General features: G+C 42.5%; 1 protein-coding gene and 1 pseudogene across 1 annotated transcript in view; one reads left to right on the top strand and one right to left on the bottom strand.

Annotated features, from left to right (window-relative positions):
* Positions 1 to 1,897: 1,897 nt before the first annotated feature.
* Positions 1,898 to 21,985, bottom strand: part of Dlat (dihydrolipoamide S-acetyltransferase) — a 32,363-nt gene continuing 12,275 nt past the window's right edge. The window contains exons 8-14 of the mRNA XM_075965953.1: positions 14,655 to 14,722; positions 13,962 to 14,054; positions 13,526 to 13,633; positions 8,612 to 8,727; positions 6,157 to 6,319; positions 4,648 to 4,784; positions 1,898 to 3,740 (exon numbers count right to left, since the gene is read on the bottom strand). Coding sequence (XP_075822068.1) covers positions 3,611 to 3,740; positions 4,648 to 4,784; positions 6,157 to 6,319; positions 8,612 to 8,727; positions 13,526 to 13,633; positions 13,962 to 14,054; positions 14,655 to 14,722 — 815 coding nt within the window. The 3' untranslated portion in view covers positions 1,898 to 3,610. The remainder of the gene's footprint in view (positions 3,741 to 4,647; positions 4,785 to 6,156; positions 6,320 to 8,611; positions 8,728 to 13,525; positions 13,634 to 13,961; positions 14,055 to 14,654; positions 14,723 to 21,985) is intronic.
* On the top strand, positions 18,562 to 21,665 carry LOC142846675 (small ribosomal subunit protein mS40 pseudogene; annotated as a pseudogene).

The raw sequence follows: 21,985 nt of genomic DNA, 5'->3' as shown, positions 1-21,985 counted from the left end.
GCGAGAGCGGCTGTTACAAAGAGAAACCCACATGTATGTATGTATATACAGACACACACATATAATTATATATATATATATTTTTTTCTGGAATATGACTTTCACTAGCACTGTACTGGTAAAAGGCTAATATATATTCAGAAATTCTGATATCCTAAAATCAATAGTTAATGAATTAATATCCTCATCCTCCAATACACTTGAAAAGCCTTCATTAACACAGTTATATTTCCTAGAAAATGTCCCTACCTAGGACTGGAGAGATAGCTTGGGGGTTAAGAGCACTCACTGGCTGCTCTTCCAGAGGACCGGGGTTCAGTTCCCTGCACCCTATAACTGCTGATAGCTGTCTGTAACTTGTCACAGAGGACCCATCACCCTCTTCTGGTCTCCAAGGGCACTCACTGTAAGCATGTACTAAACAAAGAATGCAGGCAAAACTTATCAGATAAAAAATAATTCCTAAAAGAATATAGTATCACTCAACTGTTTAGAAAAGAAAAACATGCCCCCACCCAATCACATGACTAATTGACTCTTTACCTTCTTAAAAACATTTCTACATTTATTATTGTGTGCACATGCATGCACATGCTAAGGCATACACAGGGAGATGAGAGAACTTGCAGTTTGATTTCTCCTATAATGTTGGTCCCAAGGATCAGGTCCCCAGGTTTGGCCACAAACACCTTATTCACTGAGCCATCTCTCCAGCCCTGAATCTCTACTTTTGCCCCCAACACATAGGTGCTACTTGCTACTATGTGTTTGTACTCACCCTGTGCAAGCTTGACAACCTACTTTCAACCCCTGTAACTCAAGGAAGGAAACGTTCCCTAAACTGTCCTTTGACCTCCTCATGAACATACACACTAAAAAGTCCAGGATATTAAATTGCTATGCAAACTAATTTCTAAAATATTCTCCCAGCACTCGGGAGGCAGAGGCAGGCGGATCTCTGTGAGTTCGAGACCAGCCTGGTCTACAGAGCTAATTCCAGGACAGGCTCCAAAGCCACAGAGAAACCCTGTCTCGAAAAACCAAAAATAAATAAATAAATAAAATAAAATATTCTACTTGTGTATTTCAATGAATTTTATGTTAACAAAACCATTCTCCCCCTCCTTTTAGAAATACTGTTCAGGAATAGTATTAATACTGAAATGTAGAAAAGTTTAAATATGAAGGTTTCTCACGTGCATCCCTGTATTTCCCATACGTATATATGTATACCATGTGCATGTCTGTGCCAGAGGTGGTTTCAGATTCCTTGGAACTGGAGTTAGAGAAGGTTATGAGCTGCCATGTGGGTGCTGGGAACCGAATCCAGGCCCTCTTAAAATAGCAGCAAGAACTCTTAACCACTGAGCCATCTCTCCAGCTGCTTGCTGAGTCTTTTTCCTGAAAAATTCAGAGCAGGTTTCCTACAGACGTGGTTTCCTATCTTTTACCGTCAGTGTTTATGATTTCAGTGCATCTTAGGGTTCATGTCTTGGCAAACCATAATTCCACACTCAGAAACCCCAGATCAGGAGTAAATTATCTAACAGAGCTAGGCCATACTTCCCATCTCAGCAGTAAGTGCCATGCCTCATCATGGGGTTTTCAGTAACCCCGAGCTACATGTTAAGACTACAGCCTGATGAACCACTCATCCTGCCAGTGACACACTTGAATTTTCACCTGTATTAGGAGCTTTGAATTATGCAGCTGACACGGGACATTAATCATTTAATGTGATATAAACTACAAACAGATCGATCAAAAATTAGTTCAGACACAACTGAAAACATGTTTAAATTTTAAACAATCTTTCTTGATCCAAAGCACTGTTTCTAACTTCTTTCGGTTACTATGCTGGCTGAGTCCAGATTTAGAGTAGTCTTAACTCAGAACATTTTTGTCAGACGACAAACTTTTATTTTTCTTTCAAGGGAACAATAGAGCATTAGCAAAGAATGAGTCATTTTTCAAGTTCACATTCGACTAGATTTGGCTCATGCTAAAGATGGACCCTTGTGATAAGCGTGTTCTTTCTGTACAGTCTTCAGTGCAACCTAGGATGGCTCGGTGCTAAAGAGGTCCCAGCACGGAGCTGTGACAGTGGTACAGCAGCTGGACGCTGGTGGGCTATTTGGAGTGTCACTGTGCACCAAGTGATAATGAACATTTAGAAACAGGTTCAACACTGATGAAACACTTCAAATTTCAGAGGATGGCCCCACATATTACATACAAGGATACTGGTCAGGGTTACTTTAAAGTCACAAATAATTCCAAACATTTATTAAAACACATCACTTTAACAGGAAGTCTGGAATTGTGATAACGTTCTTTTTACTATCCTGCCTATTGTCTCCCTTTCCTCCAAAAGAAGAGTAAAACATAATAAAACGAAAGGAGCATTTAGGCTGGTAAGGGCGACACCTACTTAAGTTCTTCCCTCCATGAGCAAGGACTGGGCTGAAAAACCAAACTCTTGACTATATACTACTTTTTAAAAACTTTATCCAACCAGAAATTGTCATGTTGTTTTAGGCATAATTTTTGTTTGTTTTATTGAAATAGAGTCTTGCTATGTTATCCAACTATCCTACTTTCCTAGCGTTCTGAGTAGCCGAGGCTACCTAGCCAGATGCCCAGTTTGGACATCACAGTCAGCAGTGCAAACTGCCCACTCACATCCTCCCCCCACTTCTTTTCAGGCAGGATATGGTGATAAATGGACACTGGCACATATACAACTCTAAAACCATATATTACATATGTACAACTTCTCCCATATACATTCCATACTCATTCCAGAGTTCTCCAGTTGAGCGAAAACATTTGATAATTGGGTTCGTTCATTTACAATTAACATCCAGTTCATCTGAGAAGGAAAATTCTACTTCTGCAACTTGTTCATTTCAATAAGTATCTTCTTTTATTTGGAGGAAATTGCAGATTTCTCAAATTATACATTGAAATTGCTTATAAATAAATACATAAATTCTCATTTATACCAAGAAGTTGGCTTATATCTTTATCTTAAGGAGGGGAAAGCTATTTTATTTAGAGATTCATATAAAAATAACAGTTGGTTGAAAATGCTGACTCTTAAAGTTTCACTTATTTTCCTTGAAGTTCTCATGTGATAAACCAAAATTGTGAAACAGGAAACTCTAAGGTTAGATTCCAAAGTAAAGCTTCAGTTCAAACTCTTCCTATGAGAAATACTTTTTATGACTCTGATTCCTTCAGACTAAGTAAGTTGAATCAATTAAACTCTAAACTGCAAGGTCTCATCCAAGTTACTGTTATGAGCCTGACTGCAGGGAGCCACAATCCTGCCCCTCCTGTTCCCCCAGGAAGGACTTCTCACTAAAGAGTTAGTGTCCCTTACATGTCCCTTCACTAGGCATACAGAGTTTTAAACTGATGTTTAATTTTAAAGGGGTACAATATTTAGATGTAATTGGCATTTAAAAAAGATTCATTAATGCCTATTACAAATAAATTATCTGGACAGATTCAATAATAAAATTAACTAGTGAAACTTTAAAAGAACCACCTGTTTAATAACATATAAATATAATGTCAGCAGAGAGTGTAGAAGTTCTTGGGTAAATTATAACAGCATAGTTATAGGCTTTTCAAGGTACTTTTTGAACTCAGCAAGCCACTGGGCTCCAACCGCTCCATCCACAACACGATGATCACAGCTGAGAGTGACAGACATCACGCTAGCCACGTCAAAGCTAGAAAGAAAGACCACCAGTGGGTACTCTGAAAGAAAACAATGAACCCGAGACAACAGCCGCCCACATGTTGTCTCCCCATAATCCTACCTAGGTAGATTAATTCCCATTCATTCATTCATTCATTCTGAGGTCTCTGATGCTATGCAAGTGCTTAACTATGAGCTATATCTCCAGGCCTCTTAAACAAACAAATAAATAAACAACTTTTTTGTTTATTTGTTTTCTTTTTTTGGTTTTTTAAGATAGGGTTTCTCTGTGTAACAGAGCCCTGGCTTTCCTGGGACTCGCTCTGTAGACCAGGCCTGCCTCTGCCTCCCAAGTGCTGGTATTGAAGGCATGTGCCACATGCCCACCATCAAGTTCTGAGATAGTTAACAAGGAGGGCCTTGAACTTCCACATAGTTGAGGCAGGTTTTGAACTTCTGACCCTTTTGACTCAGCCACAAGAACAGCACTGATTACACATGAGGACTGGCTCCACCCACTCTTTATCTTTAGCTCCAACTGACAGCTTGAAGGAAAATTAAATACATCCCTGGGAACATAGGTTGCCAAACTATACAACACAGGCCAAATTCTGCTATCTATTTTGATATAAATCTACTTTTCTGGAAGTCATTAGCATATTATTTTTGCCTGTTCTCATAAATACGATGGCAAGAGATCAGTAACAGACTGTAAGGCCCAAAAGCTACAGTATTTACTGACTGTTGGAGACCTGTACCAACCCGCCATCTAGAAATCTCCAGATCACACGGCAAACACGACTGACTCAAGTTAACAAAAGTGGTTTCCCTTCGCATCTCATGCTGGATGGACTGACTCTACCTAAAGCCCTATTTATAAAAACCAGTAAGAATAAAATACAGTCGGGTTCCCAACCCTTCTCCACTTTCCTACTCACCCTTTTTCATTGTCTGCAGGGACCAGTTTATCCTCTGAAGCACCAATTGCCAAAATACATGCCTGAGGTGGGTTAATAATTGCAGAGAAATTCTTAATTCCAAACATTCCTAAGTTGGAGATTGTAAATGTTCCACCCTAAAAGAAAAAGTGTAAAAATAGGTTATACTGTCAACATAACCCAGAAAAAAAATTACAAATATTCTCTGAAAAAGTCATGAGATAATCTTTTTTTTAAAGAAAGTCTTGAAAAGGATACACACTATGATAAGAACCAAAGTCATAAGGGTTACACTCATCCATTGCTGGTGGGAATGCAAACGTGTGCAACCACTCTGGAAAGCAGTATGGCGGTTTCTCAGGAAATTCGGGATCAACCTACCCCTGGACCCAGCAATACCACTCTTGGGAATATACCCAAGAGAGGCCCTATCATACAACAAAAGTATATGCTCAACTATGTTCATACCAGCATTGTTTGTAATAGCCAGAACCTGGAAACAACCTAGATGCCCTTCAATGGAAGAATGGATGAAGAAAGTATGGAATATATACATATTAGAGTACTACTCAGCAGTAAAAAACAAGGACTTCTTGAATTTTGCATACAAATGGATGGAAATAGAAAACACTATCCTGAGTGAGGTAAGCCAGACCCAAAAAGAGGAACATGGGATGTACTCACTCATATTTGGTTTCTAGCCATAAATAAAGGACATTGAGCCTATAATTCGCCATCCTAGAGAAGCTAAATAAGAAGGTGAATCCAAAGACAAACATACAGGCATCCTCCTGAATATTAACCTTCATCAGGCGATGAAAGGAGACAGAGACAGAGACCCACATTGGAGCACCGGACTGAAATCTCAAGGTCCAAATCAGGAGCAGAAGGAGAGAGAGCACGAGCAAGGAACTCAGGACCGCGAGGGGTGCACCCACACACTGAGACAATGGGGATGTTCTATTGGGAACCCACTGGGGCCAGCTGGCCTGGGTCTGAAAAAGCATGGGATAAAACTGGACTTGCTGAACATAGCGGACGATGAGGACTACTGAGAACTCAAGAACAATGGCAATGGGGTTTTGATCCTACTGCACGTACTGGCTTTGGGGGAGCCTAGGCAGTTTGGATGCTCACCTTACTAGACCTGGATGGAGGTGGGTGGTCCTTGGACTTCCCACAGGTCAGGGAACCCTGATTGCTCTTCGAGCTGATGAGGGAGGGAGACTTGATCGGGGGAGGGGGAGGGAAATGGGAGGCGGTGGCGGGGAGGAGGCAGAAATCTTTAATAAATAAATAAATTAAAAAAAAAAAAGAACCAAAGTCATTTGTGCTGGCTTTTCCATGCAATTATGAAAATATGCCTTTTAGCTTTTCACATATAACTAAACTGCTTTATTTTCAAGACCAAGTATCACCTCTGTGTAGCAGAATTCAAATAGAAAATGCAAAAGCATTAGGCTGACCTTCAGAGTAACACATTCCTTACAGGTCAGGAAGGTATCCTACCTGAAATTCGTGAGGCTGCAGTTTGCCCTCTCTCGCTTTGGATGCTAAAGAAACAACATCACTAGCAATGGTTTCCAGTCCTTTTATGTGTGCATTAAACACAATAGGAGTGATAAGTCCTGCAGGGGTACTGACAGCAACGCTGACATCCACCACGTGATTTCTGTGAAAAAGAAAATGAATCAACTCATCAACATTAAGGATTAACAGCTGAAGGGAGCTGGGAAGAAGGATCAGGGTTGAGGGCATTGACAGCTCTCCCAGACAAGCTAGAGTCAGTTCTCAGCATCTACATGGCATCTGACAACTGATCCAACTCCAGTTCCAGAGGATCTAGCACCCTCACACAGACATTCAAACAGGCGAAACACCAATGCTCATAAAAATAAATAAATCTTAAAAAAAAAAAAGAGTTGGAGAGCTGGGAGTCTCCCTCAGTTCCTCCATTTTCTACTATGGGGGGAAAAAACAAAAAGTGCCGGGTTAAAAGAAATATGGATCTTGGATACTTACTTCAGATATTGTAGGTGCATAGGATGTAGCTTAATAGAGCACCTGCCTATGCAAATCCCCAAGTTTGATACCTTGTACTACCAACTACCCCCATACACACACACACACACACACACACACACACACGATTTTAGAGGCAATTGTACTACTGTCCAGAGATGTCTATCCTACAAGTTAACATCTTGATGTGTCTTCTCTTGTACTTCTAAAAACATGAAAGGGGGTGAGGAAAGAAATAGATCATAAGATTTATTTCATTCTTTAATATCCTTTTGTGAGCCACCAGGTGGCTCACCAAAAACATCATCATAATCAGCATGAAACAAACTGACCTTCTGGGTTCTAAGTGCAAGTGTCTCAAGAGAGTCTCTGCAACAAAGCTTGTGCAGATAGAATACAGGGTGAAGTTGGCCACACATGTAATCAAAGAGAAGGGAAGGGAAGAGGGAGGGAGGAAGGTAGGCAGATAGGGGAGTACAAAGGAAGGGAGGGAGGAAGGTAGTAGATAGGGATGTACAAAGGAAGGAGGAAGGGAGGAAAACAAAACAACAACAGAGACACCTTGGGAGAGAAACCAGAGTGCCCAGGACACAGAGGTGGTGACATCCCAGAAGACACGTAAAGTAGGATGCCCAGTCTTTTCTAGAGTAGACCAGCAGCGACCCATGCAACTGAGTAGCATTTCTGTGGAGACTTGTCTCACTCTGGAGGTCAAAGTGGCCTCGACTTCATCCGCACCTTGTGTAGAGCTGTTTGCAGTAAGGCAGCGCACTTGAGCATTTCCCCAAGCCCTGTGAGCTGCCCTGCTAAAGGGGCCGTGGGAACGTGCTTGTAGTCAGCTACCTGATCTTAGAGTGGCATCGAAAGAGGGGGCAGTCATGTGGGACTAAGGCCAATCTCTGAGATCTGACACAGAGTCAGAGTGAGGCACCTAGCCACTGCCCACAGTGTAATTTGCGTGTGAGAGCACAGAAAACAAAGGGGAAGCTGGGCGGTGGTGGCGCACGCCTTTAATCCCAGCACTCGGGAGGCAGAGGCAGGCGGATCTCTGTGAGTTCGAGGCCAGCCTGGTCTACAAAAGCTAGTTCCGGCATAGGCACCAAAGCTACAGAGAAACCCTGTCTCGAAAAACCAAAAAAGAAAAGAAAAATAAAAAGAAAACAAAGGGGAAAGAAAAGGGATTTTCTTTTAATGATATTTGTAATAATACTGGGGCTGGAGAGATAGGTGGCTCCGTTAAAAGCAACACACTGCTCTTGCAGAGGACCCATACTTGGTTCTTAGTACCTAAGCCAGGCAGCTAACAACTGTCCTAGACTCCAGTTCTAAGGGATTTGGTGCCTCCGGTCTCCTTGGGGGTCTGAGCTTATTTGCACGTACCCACGCACAGAGACACATTCAGATACATAATTAAAATAAATTATTAATAGGTAATATTAATAATTAATAAATTAAGATATATAAAAGTACCTATCTACATACTAAAAAGGCCTGGGCTTGAGCTGGAATTCTGACACTGACCAACTTACTAACCTGGGACAAGCTACAGAACTCACTGAGCCTGTTTCTTCATCTAAAAAATGCAAGTAAAAACAGTTAACTGATAAAGAGGTTTGAAAGCCCTAATAAAATGTAACCGGCAGTCATGAGCCTGTATGGCAACAAATGCTTTTCAGTCTAAACCACAGCAGAACTCTCTGGTGATCAGGTAACTGACTCCACCCTGCTTTCCGACAGTCATTATCAGTATAACTAGACTGCATTTTACACCCCTTTCCTTTTACCAAGAATCACAACCTTTCCTACCGACTGAACACCATCAAGTGTTTCATGCTGTTTCAAACCCGCTCATCCATGGGTGTCACCACCTCCCCATCCCTAGCTGCAGTTAGCAGACATAGGCAAACTGCAGACCGACGGGCACCTTCTCCAGTCAACTTACTGTCTTATAACTGTGTCCATCCAAGAAGAGTTTGCTTCAGGAACTTTCAGACAAGCCAAAGCCGAAGCTTTTATGATGAAGTCGTTGACGGAGATTTTTCCTTTCCCTTCAAGCATCTGTTAAAACAGCAACCAACTATTTTATTAAACTCTCTCCCCAAAAAGCTGTTTCTTTTATCTGTATAATGGGGGCCTTAGGAGCTACATGTCTCCTGCTTGGCATCGAAGCAGCTAAACATTGTAAGTTATGGTGTATCGCTATTTTTACTCAACTGAACCAAGTGGTTTTATTCTTTTCAAAAAAATCAAGTAAGCCGGGCAGTGGTGATTCATGCCTTTAATTCCAGCACTAGGGAGGCAGAAGCAGGTGGATCTCTGTGAGTTCAAAGCCAGCCTGGTCTACAAAGTGAGTCCCAGGGCAACCAAGGCTACATAGCGAAAACTTGCCTTGAAAGAACCAAAAACCAAAATAAATAAATAAATGAAGGCTTAAATAAATGACAACTACACTAACAAACGTTTGGTTTAGAAAGAGGAAGCAGACCAATCAGCATTCCTATTAGCTATATATAAGGGCTCCTTCCCCTCTCATCTTTCCTAACATTTATTGTTAGCTTTCTTTTTTTCATTACTATGGTTATTCTGTTGGGGATGAAATAGAATCTCAATGCAATTTGATTGTTTTTTTTTTTCATGGTTAAGGATAGTTAACACTGTTTCATATATTGATTGGCAGTTTCTATTTTGTATTTGAGAACTGTCTGTTAATTTCTGGAATTTGAAGCTTTTAGTTCTTATTTATTTATTAAAGATTTCTGCCTCTTTCCCGCCACCGCCTCCCTATGAAAATCAGTGGGCTGGAGAAATGGCTCAGAGGTTAAGAGCACTGGCTGCTCTTCCCGAGGTCCTGAGTTCAATTCCCAGCACCCACATGGTGGCTCAGAACCATCTATAATGAGATCTGGTGTCCTCTTCTGACCTGCAGGCATCCATGCAGGCAGAATACTGTATACATAATAAATAAAATCTTTAAAGAAAAAAGAAAAAAAAGAAAGAAAGAGGAAGCAGAGCCGGGTGGTGGTGGCGCACGCCTTTAATCCCAGCACTCGGGAGGCAGAAGCAGGCAGATCTCTGGGAGTTTGAGGCCAGCTTGGTCTACAAGAGCTAGTTCCAGGACAGGCACCAAAGCTACAGAGAAACCCTGTCTCGAAAAAAACCAAAAAAAAAAAAAAAAAAAAAAAGAAAAGAGGAAGCAGAGTCAAATTCTTCAGATTAGGAGTGACGTGGAGGACATAATATCTCCTACATAAAAAGGAAGTACTACAAATACTCAACACCAAGGGATCCGACAACCCAGAGAAAATGCATACAATTCTAGGAAGAAACAAACCAATAAGGAGTACAAACTCGGAATAAACACAATCAGAGAGATGCAACTAACTGGTCAAGGATAACTGCTCATGCAGAAGACTTTTCCTTCTTCTTTTCTTTGGTCTGTTTTCTTTCCCAGACAGGGTTTCTTAGTTCTGGAACTAGCTCTGTAGATGGGACTTGACCAGCTGGCCCACTATACAGATCACAGAGATCCACCTACCTCTGCCTCCCAAGCGGTGGGATTAAAAGCGAGTGCCTCCATCACCCATCAACCTTTACAGCTTTACTGGCTAATTCTACCAAACATTTAAAGGCCAACATAAAATCTTCACCTAGCTTCTTAAAAAATGGAAGAGCAAGTTAATAATTCCTCAGTGTTATTCTCATTCCAAAATAAGACAAAAACTCTACAGTTAAAACCTAAACATTATCTTACAAATATATCAGACAAGCCTTTAACAAAACGCTAGCAGAGAAAACCTAGCCATTAACTACAACACATGGGATTTGTTTTAGGAGTGGAAGACATAGTAACATTTAAAAATCAAGTAAGGCGTGCAGAGCTGCGTGTGTCTATAGTCTCGTCTACTCAGGAGTCACTTGACCCTAAGATCTGGGCATCATTCTGAGATCTTTTTTCTTTTCTTTCTTTCTTTTTTTATATTTTTGGTTTTTCAAGACAGGGTTTCTCTGTGTAGCTTTGGAGCCTGTCCTGGCACTCACTCTATAGACCAGGCTGGCCTGGAACTTATAGAGATCCACCTGCCTCTGCCTCCCAAGTGCTGGGATTAAAGGCATGAGCCACCAACACTTGGCTGAGATCTTTTTTCTTAAAAGAGAAAAAGAATAAATAATGCTCTAACAGAACAGAAAGCTCACATGACTGCTTCAACAGCTCAAAGAGACACTTAACAAAATTCAATAGCACCTTTCATAATAAAACAGTAAATGAACTAGGAAGGAATTTCCTGACGATAAAAAAGATACATAAAATCCCATACTATCTATCCTCATACTTAATGGTTGAAAAGTTATTCCCGCTAAGATCAAGACAAGATGTCTCCGGGGGGATCTATCCCTTGCTTCTGGCTGGCCTCTGTATATACCTGTACACGTATGTGCACACACATTTGCAGATACGGAACACATAATAATAAAGCTTAAAAAGAAAAAAAAGGAAGAAAGAAAGAGAAAAACTGATACATGCTACAACATGGCTGAACCTTGAAATTATAGGATAAATAAAAAGTACTCGGTGAAGACCAGACTTCATATGATTCTAGTCAGAGAATTCCACAGTTAGTAAACCTTCCAAGACAAAAATGTTAAGACCAGGGAGAATGGAAAGGTTGATGGGATTGTGGCAAAGGGCTATTTGGGGTGAGGAAAATGCTCCAAACCCTACTGTGGGAATGAGGGTAAATGCTGAAAGACACTGAGTAGGACACTTCAAATGTATAGACTGAGCATGGTGTTAGGATGGTATGAATATCTCAAAAAAGTCATTCAAAGTAATACATCAAATACACTGGATACATTTACCTGTTTTCTTTGGCTTTTAAAAATATTTTTGAGTGTGTGTGTGTGTGTACCACATACAAACAGGAGCCTGTGGAGGTCAGAAGAGGTGCCAGATCCCCTGGAAGTGTAGTGAAAGGGTAGTCATAGACAGCTGTAAGTTGATGTGTGGATGTTTGGAAACTGAACATGGGTCCTCTGCAAGAACAAGTGTTCTTAAAGCTAAGCCATCGCTTCAGACCAGGTTCAATACTTTGAGAGTACCTGTGCGCCATCACCTTTAGTCTCTTAGTTATGTGCAAACTCTGCCCCTGGTTATTCGTGCAGTCATGTGCCTCACACGCGTCTGCTCTGTGCGGGGCACACGATGGTAAAGCCCTGGCTAGGGAGCGGTGACACACGAACAGGAGTTCTGCTCTCAGGGAGCACACGTTCTAAGAGGGATAAGCAGCAGTGAAACAGAGTATCTTCAGATGGGTTATGTGAGCAGGTGGAGGCACGGCTGCACGTTTAGAATAAGGAAGACCAGCTGAGGCCGTACTTTCCAAGCCTTTAAAGAGATGATGGCTGGAGCCACATGGACACTGTGGGCTGCAGACTGAGAGAACACAAGTATAAGAGTGTATACTAAGAAAATACTGAGAAACAGCAAGACAAGCAGAGTGTCTTCGGTGTGGGAACAGGAGAGAAGTCAGAAAAGGCCTGCACACTACTTGAAGGAGCTGATGGGGTTCTTTGTCCTACTAGTTTTTAAAAGACTCACTTTATGTGGCTGAGTGTCTTCCTCACTCGTGCTCCTTATTTACTTTTATCACTTTACTCATTGCTTATCTATCTATTCATTTTTAAAGGCTTATTTCATGTGCACAGGTGTTCTGCCTGCAAGTACATAGATGCACCACATGTGAGCTTGTTGCCTACAGAGATGAGGCATCTATACCTTGGAACTGGACTTATAGGTGGCTCTAAGTCACCATGTAGGTGCTTGCTGGGAACTGAACCTGGATTCTCTGTAAGAACAACACTTACTCTTAACTACCAAGCCATCTCCAGTCCCACTCTCCTTTTTTTTGAGACAGTCTCACTGAACCTGGAGCTCATCGCCTTAGCTGGCTAGCAAGCATGCACCAGGGATCCTGTCTCTGCGTCCTCCCCGTCCACACTGTGCTGGGATTACAGGCACTCAACGTGCCTGATGTTTCATGTTAGCAACGGGAAGCTTCATACTAGAGCAACAAGCCCTTCATGGATCTCTTTCTCCCAGCCCTATTTCTATTCTTAAAGCCCTTAACCCCTATGATTCTCAACCATCAGCATGAATTTTCTTCAAACTCTCTGCCAGTCCAAACCTTCCCTCTTTTCCATAGTTTAGCCATGTTTGTCTACAGCACTGTGAATTCCCCGACTGTCACTGGTCTCCCTCAACTCTCTGCTCAATTTCTTCAGAACTGAACATACACTGTGTAATTCACCACACAGCTGAGAGACCGCTTCATAAAGAGACTGGTGTACAAATGAAAACTGTCACCTTTAAAACTCCTTGTCACACTTAGTGACAAGAGACCCCATTCCATCATAAACTTACAATGAAGATAGATTGCTCGTGCTCTCTGTTCCCAAGAGTGCCTTACACTGAGTGGGTATGTGGTACCTGACTATAAAGATGTGGACATCCTTTCTTAGCTACCGAAGCAGCTTCAAGCATGAAAGCACCGTGAACATGCTAGACGAATACCTATCCATGGCAAAGTAAGTTTGAAATGCTAAACGTTAATCCTGCAACTGCAACATCAAGGTCAGTGTGGCCTTGTTATGTGAAGCTACAGGTGTGAGCTACATAGTGAGACACTGTCCAAAAGAAACAGCAACAAATCAAAAGAAGTTAAATGAAAATTTCTCGGGGTAGTCTCTACTTAACAATCCCAAGGGACAGGAATTTTCTATCACTGACAGGCTTCTAATAACAAAGCGCACGGCAGCACTGTTGAGCATTAGTAGGACAGACGGAATTCCCAGGTTTTACCTTATTAAGCTCCTTCCGTACCAAGAGCACCTCTCCCATATTTACATCAACAGAAAGGTAATAATGAGGTATGGTCTGCTTCGACTGCATTAGCCGCTGTGCAATCACCTGAAACCAGAAAGATTTCAACATCAGTTCTCTCAGCTGAGCCCAGACCTTACCTAACTCAGTTGTCTGCCTCCTCACTCAGCTCCCTGGTAGCTTACCTCACACAGCAGAGCAAGAAGACAAAGGACTGCACCTTCTACTAGATTAGCCAAAACAGAGACTTCTTTATCCCAATTACTCAACCGACCAAATCAAACTCCCTTACACTAATCATCCAGTATTTTCAACTGGCAAGGTCCTTTCCAGTGTCTTAAAAGTGTGGCACAACTAAACAACCAGAGTGGAAATGCCCAACAGCTCTGGCTCCAGACTGCGGTGCTGCTCTTACTCGGCGAATGTTGCTGATGGGGACATCTGTGAAGACACCTGCGGGAGCTGGTGCCACTCTTGGACCCGGGGGAGCCATGGCAGCTGCTGCAGCCTGAGAGGAAAAGAAAAGGCACTTAGTGACTGTGTCTGTCTTAGTGTCGGCTGGAGGACCACCTGTGAGACGCTACGACTGTGGAGGACTACATGCCAAAGTGAAACAGCAAAGCTCTGAAGAATAGCTGCCTCCATCCCCGGGGAGCAAACGCTACTCACATTAGACTGCTAATTGAGAGTGTTGTTCCTCATGGTTTGTTTTTTGTTTGTTTGTTTTGTTTTGTTTACATAGAATTCTAAACCACGTTTTAAGAGTTATCATTTTTGAGGAAGAGTATATTCAATGACTAGTTTTATTGAAACCGTAAAGGCAGTCAAGGCACGGTGTGTAGCTAAAACCCCAGCACTCAAGATGCTGAGGCAGTACAGTTTAAGTACAAGGTTAGCCTGGTTCCTCAACAACACCAGAAAAGGTGGGGGGCAGGGGTGGAGAGAAAGCACAGCATTTTTAAACTGAAGAATTAAAAAAATAAATAAGAAAATAAGGGCTGTGGGCCAGGGATGAAGCTCACTGGCAGGAGTGCTTGCCAAGCATGTGGAGAGCCCTGGGTTCAGTCCCCACAATGATAATCATTTTAAAAAGCCAAATAGAACTCACAGGAGCAGCCTTAGAAGGCACAAAAGAGTCAATGTCCTTCTTGATGATTCTGCCTTCTGGTCCCGTCCCTGAAGAAACACATAAACACATGTGACGGAACACCATCGGCTCTCCGAGGTCAACACTGACCCTGAAGAGGCTCTCTGAGGCTCACAGCCTTAGCTTCTTCCCCGGAACAGTGGCTTTGCTAATTACTCCCTTAACTTACAGAATGCCCTGGACCAAGTCTGCAACTACTGCAAATAGTACCATTTTTCTTTAGAGTTTCCTCTAGTTAAACTGAACGTTTTGTTTCTTATTTTGCTTATTCCCTTACTTTTAAGTTGGGAAATACTGACTTAAAAATAATATGGATCATAATCAACTAAAAGGAAAATTAACTGTTGGCTGTGTTTTTTTTTTTTAAAAAAAACATTCATCATCATCAACAACAACCAAAAAAAAAAAATCAAAAAACCAGAAACCAGTCTGTTTCACTGAACCTTGAAACAGACTTATTTTACCATAAAGTAATTTTTTGTAAGAGATTGACAATTTTCTGAACAAATAAACCTTTTTACTTCAGAATGTGATGGATGATGTAACTGCAATGATGTCATCTTTAGAGTCATTCATTTCCCACAATTTACAGGTTTTTCACACCAGCCACAACTAAACCAACCAAGGAGCAAACATCACAATGCCTTCCATTTCTCTCACAGGCTTAATTGATTCAATTTCCCCTCCCTCCTCCCACCTATAACGTTTCAGGTTTAGGCATAGGCCCAAATACATCATCCTGACCTTGAAGCAGATTCAGAATTTAGTTATTATAATACCTTTTACACTGGGCCCACTTCTAGAAAAAAATGGTCAAATTGATTCATCTTCCCCCACGCAGCCTTTAAAGGGATTCCCGTTGTGTGCAGTTCTTCCCAATTCCTTTCCTTCGTTATGAAAAGAGTTGGCTACAACTGTTTATCCTCACCAGGGCTCTAGAACAGAGGTGCAGTACCTCTATTAGATTCCTTGCCTTGTAAGCACACAGAAACCATAACCTCCCCTGGCAACCAGCACTGAGCTTGATGCCACAACTCTCAATCCCTCAGCAGGAAATCAGCCACCCATCAGTTCGCTGAGTTAGTCACGGCCTTTCATCGCCTTGTCTAGCTCCCCAAGAAAGGACAACAGGTGATCATAACGGAAGAATACTAGACTGGCAGTAAAAACAGAGTTTTGTGACATTAGACACCTGACTCCAGTCACCCATCTCAACTGCAGAATGGAGATCACAGCGATAGCCCTTGTTCACAGCGATATTGTGAAAACAAAACAGGACAGTGAGGCAAAGGTGGTTTGCACCAAATACACATTAGAGGGGTGGCTGTCAGAGCACCTGAGCTCCAAACACCAGGGCTTAAGCCACGATAGTTTCTTCCTCAGTAGTTCATGTTTTGGTAAAATTTGCTAAGCACCTTGCCCCTCTAAACTTTTGTTCCTTTTACAATGGAATTTTGTTTGTTTCTTTCTTTCTCTTTCACTCTTCCAATGAGTGACTTGGGGTTGGGGTATGAGCCTAGGCCCCTGTTCTCTCAAAAACAGAAACTCCCAGCCAGGCATAGTTATGGGCACTTGAAATTTCAGCACTCAGAAGGAAGAGTCCGGAGAATCAGGATCATAAGATCATCCTTGGCCATTTACCAAGTCTGAGGCTGGTCTGGGCTACGTGAGACCCTGTCTCAGTCCCTACCTACCTCCTTTCTTTAATTCCCTCTGAATTTCTAGGCATCTAGACATATAACCTCATTCACTAAAGTAAATTTCACTGTGATTCTCATTCTCTTGGGTACGACAACCCACCCTTACCCAGACTTTTGAGTTCTTTCATCTACCCACCTATGTTTTCTTATCACAAACAAGAGTCACCTGCCCAGACCATGTGTTTTCCAGTTCTTAAACATCTTTCGGGGGCTGGTGAGATGGCCTGTGGACAAAAGTACTTGATGTATACATCTAATGACCAGAGTTCAATCCTCAGGACCCACATAAAAGTAGAAGACGAGGACCACCTCCATAAAGTCGTTCTAAACTCCACACACATGCCTTAGCCCTCTCACACGTCTTCAGCCCAATAATAAATAAATAAGGTTAAATCCCTGAAATCCGTAACAGAAACAATCTTCTCTTTGCTAGTACTGTGTATAAGAAACATAGATATGCATGGCCTTTGGTCCAAGCTCTTGGCACGGACCTTCTAAAAACTTTGGCATTCCCCAAACAATAAGTATTTGGTCTTTTTTCAGTCAAGCTTCTTTACATCACACCAGTTTATGCTAATGAGGTGACTGAGGATGGGGCTTCTGGATAAGGGACATCAGCCTAGTTAGCTTAACGACCAAACACGTGATTAAAGGGTGGTAACTTTCAATCCTCCTTCCATTCTCCCTCCCCATCTCCTCCTCCACTCTCCTGCTTCCTGCACCAATTCCACTAAGGGGAGAGAGACTGGAAGTTGAGTTCAATGAACACTGGCCAGTGATTTTGTCAACAATGTCATTAAGATGACGCCCCTACGAAAATAATGCTCTGAATGGTGAGATCCGGTGAGCTGCCTAACTGGTGACAAGAGCAGTGTGTGGAAGAACGGCAAGCCCACAGAGTACAGGGGTGCTATATGCATCCCTCCCCACTCTACTCTGTCCTGTGCATCTCTTCATTGTCTGTGTCTGAGCTCCACTCTCTACAATAGACTAATAAGGTTTATCGGTCGCTTTAGCTAGTCATCTAACCCAAGGAGAACTGTCAATCCTTAATTCCCTGCTAATGAGTTACACAAACAGGTGGACCTGAGGACTCAAAAGGAACCTGAAATAAGAGCAGTCTTACACCATAGGCTCATGCTAACTCTGGGGAGGTTAATGTTAGATCTGGACTGAACTGTTGAATACTCAGTTGGTGGTTATGAGAAAAAAAACTACAAACACCTGGTGCCAGGAAGCAGCACACAGTCAGGGCTCTTGAGCTCACTGGGCTGCAGCCACCCCCACCCTCCACTGCAAAGTCTCATCAGCCCCACCCAACTCTACTCTCAGTGGCACAGAACCTGCCTAGCACAGCACAAAAACAAAAAAATAAATAAAATGAAGGAGACTCTGACTCCACTGACCCTTCCACTCTCACTAGCCCCAACCTTCCTGTTGCCATCAGTCCCTGTTTTTTCCTTCCTTCTTTTGCTCCTCCCTCCCTCCCTTCCCAATTACACTCTTCAGGCTACTGTTAGGATCATTCCTGTTGAATTAACGCGGATCACAATATACCAGGCTATCTCCATGACAAAACCAAAGACAAAACTTTATTATAAGGAGCAAACTCACAAAACAGGAATGAGAAGTCCAAGCTCAGCTGTGTTGCACAGGAACCACAGAGAGAGCAAACCCTGGGCTGCCTGGCGTTTTACTCCGGGTACCCAAAATGTCACGCCCTAACCTGATCCCACCTCTTTTGTTTTTTTTTTTAAGATTTCTTTATTTATTATGTATACTTGTGTTCTGTCTGCATGTTATGCCTACAAGCCAGAAGAGGGCACCATATCTCTTTACAGATGGTTGTGAGCCACCATGTAGTTGCTGGGAACTGAACTCAGGACCTCTGAAGAGCAGCCAGTGCTGTTACTTGCTGAGCCATCTCTCCAGCCCTCATGATCCCACCTCTTAAAGATCATTGGCTGACAAAGGTTCCCCATCACCTCCCCCTTTTGTCTAAATAAGAGCATTCCAAACCCAATACAAAACTATATACAACAGGAATAGATATAAAGTATAAAATAAAGATTACAACCAACATAAACAATATTAAGCAAGGAACACATGGTAAGTGTTTAATAAACATTTAATAAACAATTGTGTCCTGCTTATCCAGTCCGGACACCATGTACTTTGTCAATGGTCGATGCATGGTAAGTTCCTTGCCCAAAGGCCAATTGTGCCAAGAAGAAAAGAAACTCCAAGTGGAATGTCTTCAGTGCTCAACATTCTCTTGGGAATAGACTGATGCTGTCAGGAGCAATTGTGTCTCACGTCAACAGAACCCTAAGGTTCTACAGATCCTTGAAGTGGCTGAAGATTATCTAGGCAGAATACAGTCTCTATGTATCTAAGGAACCTAATTAATCTGACTATATGCATAACAAACATGAATAACTATTGACCTATAATACTTAATACCTGTATAACTTAAAGACTATCAGAATATTAAATAATCTGTAAACAATTGTGCAGTAAATGAGAAAATGACCTCAAAATGTAAACAATGTATAAGTATCTTGATCAGAGATAGGACTATATAATGCAATATGAAAATATATCCTAAAATTTTTATCAATATACAAAATGTCTTAAACAGGGTAGAAACATGTATTGTACAATCCTTGTGAAACTCTAGAATGTGCTTATCTTCTCATTAAGTATGAGAGTGACTCAATGTTGCTTGGGCTAAAAAGCACAAGTCTGGCTGACTAACTCAGTTCGGGACTGAAAACCGAAAACAGATGTCCAGAAGCTTGCAGAAACTAGCTGTCCCCTCTCCAATGTTCCCAACCACTCCAAGACTGCTTTATAATCTCTCTCTAATCTCAGTCCTTCCCAGACTCACTCCCCAAGCTTATCAGACAACCTTAATTTACAAATCAAACAGTAGCACAGAGGGATTTTTATTTTCCACCACCAAAACAACCATCCATAATCTTAAGGTCAATCAATCCCATTTCTTTTTATATTCTCAAGAATTCTGTTTCCTGCCAAACCATTCTGCCCTGTGTCACCCCAGTTGTTTCTAATGGACCAGATTCTCAAGGAAGGCATTTTGCTCCCCAGAGGACCTGGCAACTGCAGGAGATATTTTTGTGGTTCACACAATGCTAGACAAGTGCTCCACCACTGTGCTTCAGCCCCAGCTGCCTTGGGGTGATCCTTCTGCCTCAGCTTTTGATCAGCTAAATTACTTGCTATCAGACCCAGCTTCTTTTGATTCCTCCCACCCTTGTTGTCTGTTCTCCCCTTTGCTCTGCACGCTCCATTATGTTCCTCAAGCATGTCAAGGTTTGGATGACTCCAGACCATGTGTTACTGTCATATCACCCTCTGCCCAAACGCTCTTCTTCAATACTTCACAGGGTTGGCTCACAGATGACTCCTTGCCTTCCAGATGAGATCACGTGCCACCTCCTTGGAAAGGTCCTCCTCACACACCCTGTCTAAAAGTCACCATGTCCTGTCTCTGCCATGTCACATGTCACTGTCACTCATGGACAGGTGTATCACTGAGTCTGTTCCTTTTTAGCTCTTAAGTCATCTCAGTTCATAATAAAAATTTAGAGCCAAGATAGCTAATATGTTAGCTGTACAAGCACTGTTACTTATTAATCTTCACAACTCATTAAGTATTATTTTTGTATACAAGTTACAGAGTCAGAAAAGGTCACAGTGCTAGCATACAGCAGAGCCGACATTTAAACCCGAGCAGTCTAGCTCTGAACCCCATTCTTCACTACAGTAGACTTCTGTCACCCATCCTCTACCATTGGTCAGTGAGGCTGGAAATGTTCTCCATGTTATGCACAGGTACATGGGACACAGACAGTACTCAATAACTACCTATAAAGGGATTGCTTAACCCTGCCCGCATGAAAACAATACTGAGATTCTTCCAGTTATCCCCCTAGTAAAATAACCAGTGCTGCTAACTCTCCAAACAATGATCCTACCAGTTCAGATTCTTCCGGCAGTTATTAGCTCAACCCTTCTGTTCTATGAAATCCCTTATTTTGTCTCTGATACTAAGCACAAATATATAAAAAGTGGCAAAATTTATGCTTGCCCTCCAACAACAGAACAGCAGCTTGGTGGTGGGTGAGAACCAGACTGAGTGCAACCAACTGCAGAGCTGAGGACATGACTGCAGCTTCATCAGTGATTATGGATGGGTGAGCAGGGACAGGTGGCACTGGGGAATGGGAAGAATACAGAATTTAAAACAGGACCTGGTGGTTCAGGCCCGTGAGTCTAACTGCTGAGAAGCTGAAGACAGAGTATAGTAAGCTCAAGGCCAGCCTGGGCAATTTTTCTGTTCTGAGACGCTATCTCAAAACAAAAGTAAAGAGAGGGGCTAAGACTATACATGAGTGTTAAGGTGCCTGTCCAGTATTAATGACATCCTAGGGCTGGCTGCATCTCAGCTGTGCATCCAGAAGACTGCCTCCTTGCCACACACGCTGCTCAGGATGTTTCCTAACCTCTTGCCAAGATCCTATGGAGTTCAGGCTCCCCTTTGGACTCTTAGCACTAAAGATTCTCCTGAAGAAGTTCTCCATCCTCACTTCCCATTTCCCCTTATTCTCATAATGAACCTTGGAAATATCTGGATTCAGAATATCAAAAGGCTACGGTTTTCACCCTGTTTGGGCTGACTACCAGCGCAACCACAAAGGTGGTATACCGCCACAGGGGCCCCGGAAGACATGCATTCCTAACAATAAAGTTGCCCCATCTGCCAGGATCACAGGTTGCATATTGACTTTAGGAATGTGAAACTCTTGAAACAGTGTGCGCCCACATGGGTATCATCTTCCGCACCCCACACACAGGGAGGGGTCTGTATGAAGCAGCACAAGAAGCTGAACCAGGCCATCCCGAAAGCCAGGCAGTGTGGTCTCCCCAGGTGGAGCCCTGAGATGTTGACTTCTATAATGTTCATGGAGCTGTCAGTGTTACTTTACAGCCCCCACACTGTTGTCAGGCGAGCCTTGGTATCCGGGTACAGTTGGCAACAGCCACCAGAGAAAGAACTGTCCCGCCTTTGCCAGCTCTATCAAGGAAATCTCCTAGAAGAAAGTGGCCCCCCACTTGACCAATGCCTGCGGTGCCCACTACACCACCAGCAGAAACCTCCACAGAGCAGATGGACTCCAGAGTGCTTAGAACTCGTGAACCGGGGAAGAAGCTGGGGATTAAGGAAGTGGTGTTTGGGGTTACGTGATGGCAAGTGTTCTGAAACATGTATTTTGGGACAGTGGCAGACCCTAAGAGGAAGTAATTGCTGAAGAGGACAACACATGGGAAACTGATTATGGAGAGGGGTTCTGATATGAACAGCAGAGTCTTGACTGGTGTGTGCACTTGCTATTGTCCCTGTTTTAAACCTGATGGCCCAGCTTTTAAACCACAATAAAGCTGTGTTCTCCTCTGTCCAAAAAAAAAGGAAAAGAAGAACTGGGCTATTGATGTAAAGAAGGCTCAGTGTGTAAGATTGCTGCTGCCGCCAAATCTGATGACCTGAGTTCAAGCCCCATGCATGAG

The sequence above is a fragment of the Microtus pennsylvanicus genome, chromosome 3 (genome assembly GCF_037038515.1).
Source record: "Microtus pennsylvanicus isolate mMicPen1 chromosome 3, mMicPen1.hap1, whole genome shotgun sequence".
Lineage (NCBI taxonomy): Eukaryota > Metazoa > Chordata > Mammalia > Rodentia > Cricetidae > Microtus > Microtus pennsylvanicus.
Note: the sequence above shows the minus strand (reverse complement) of the source record. Positions and strands in the feature narration are given on the sequence as shown.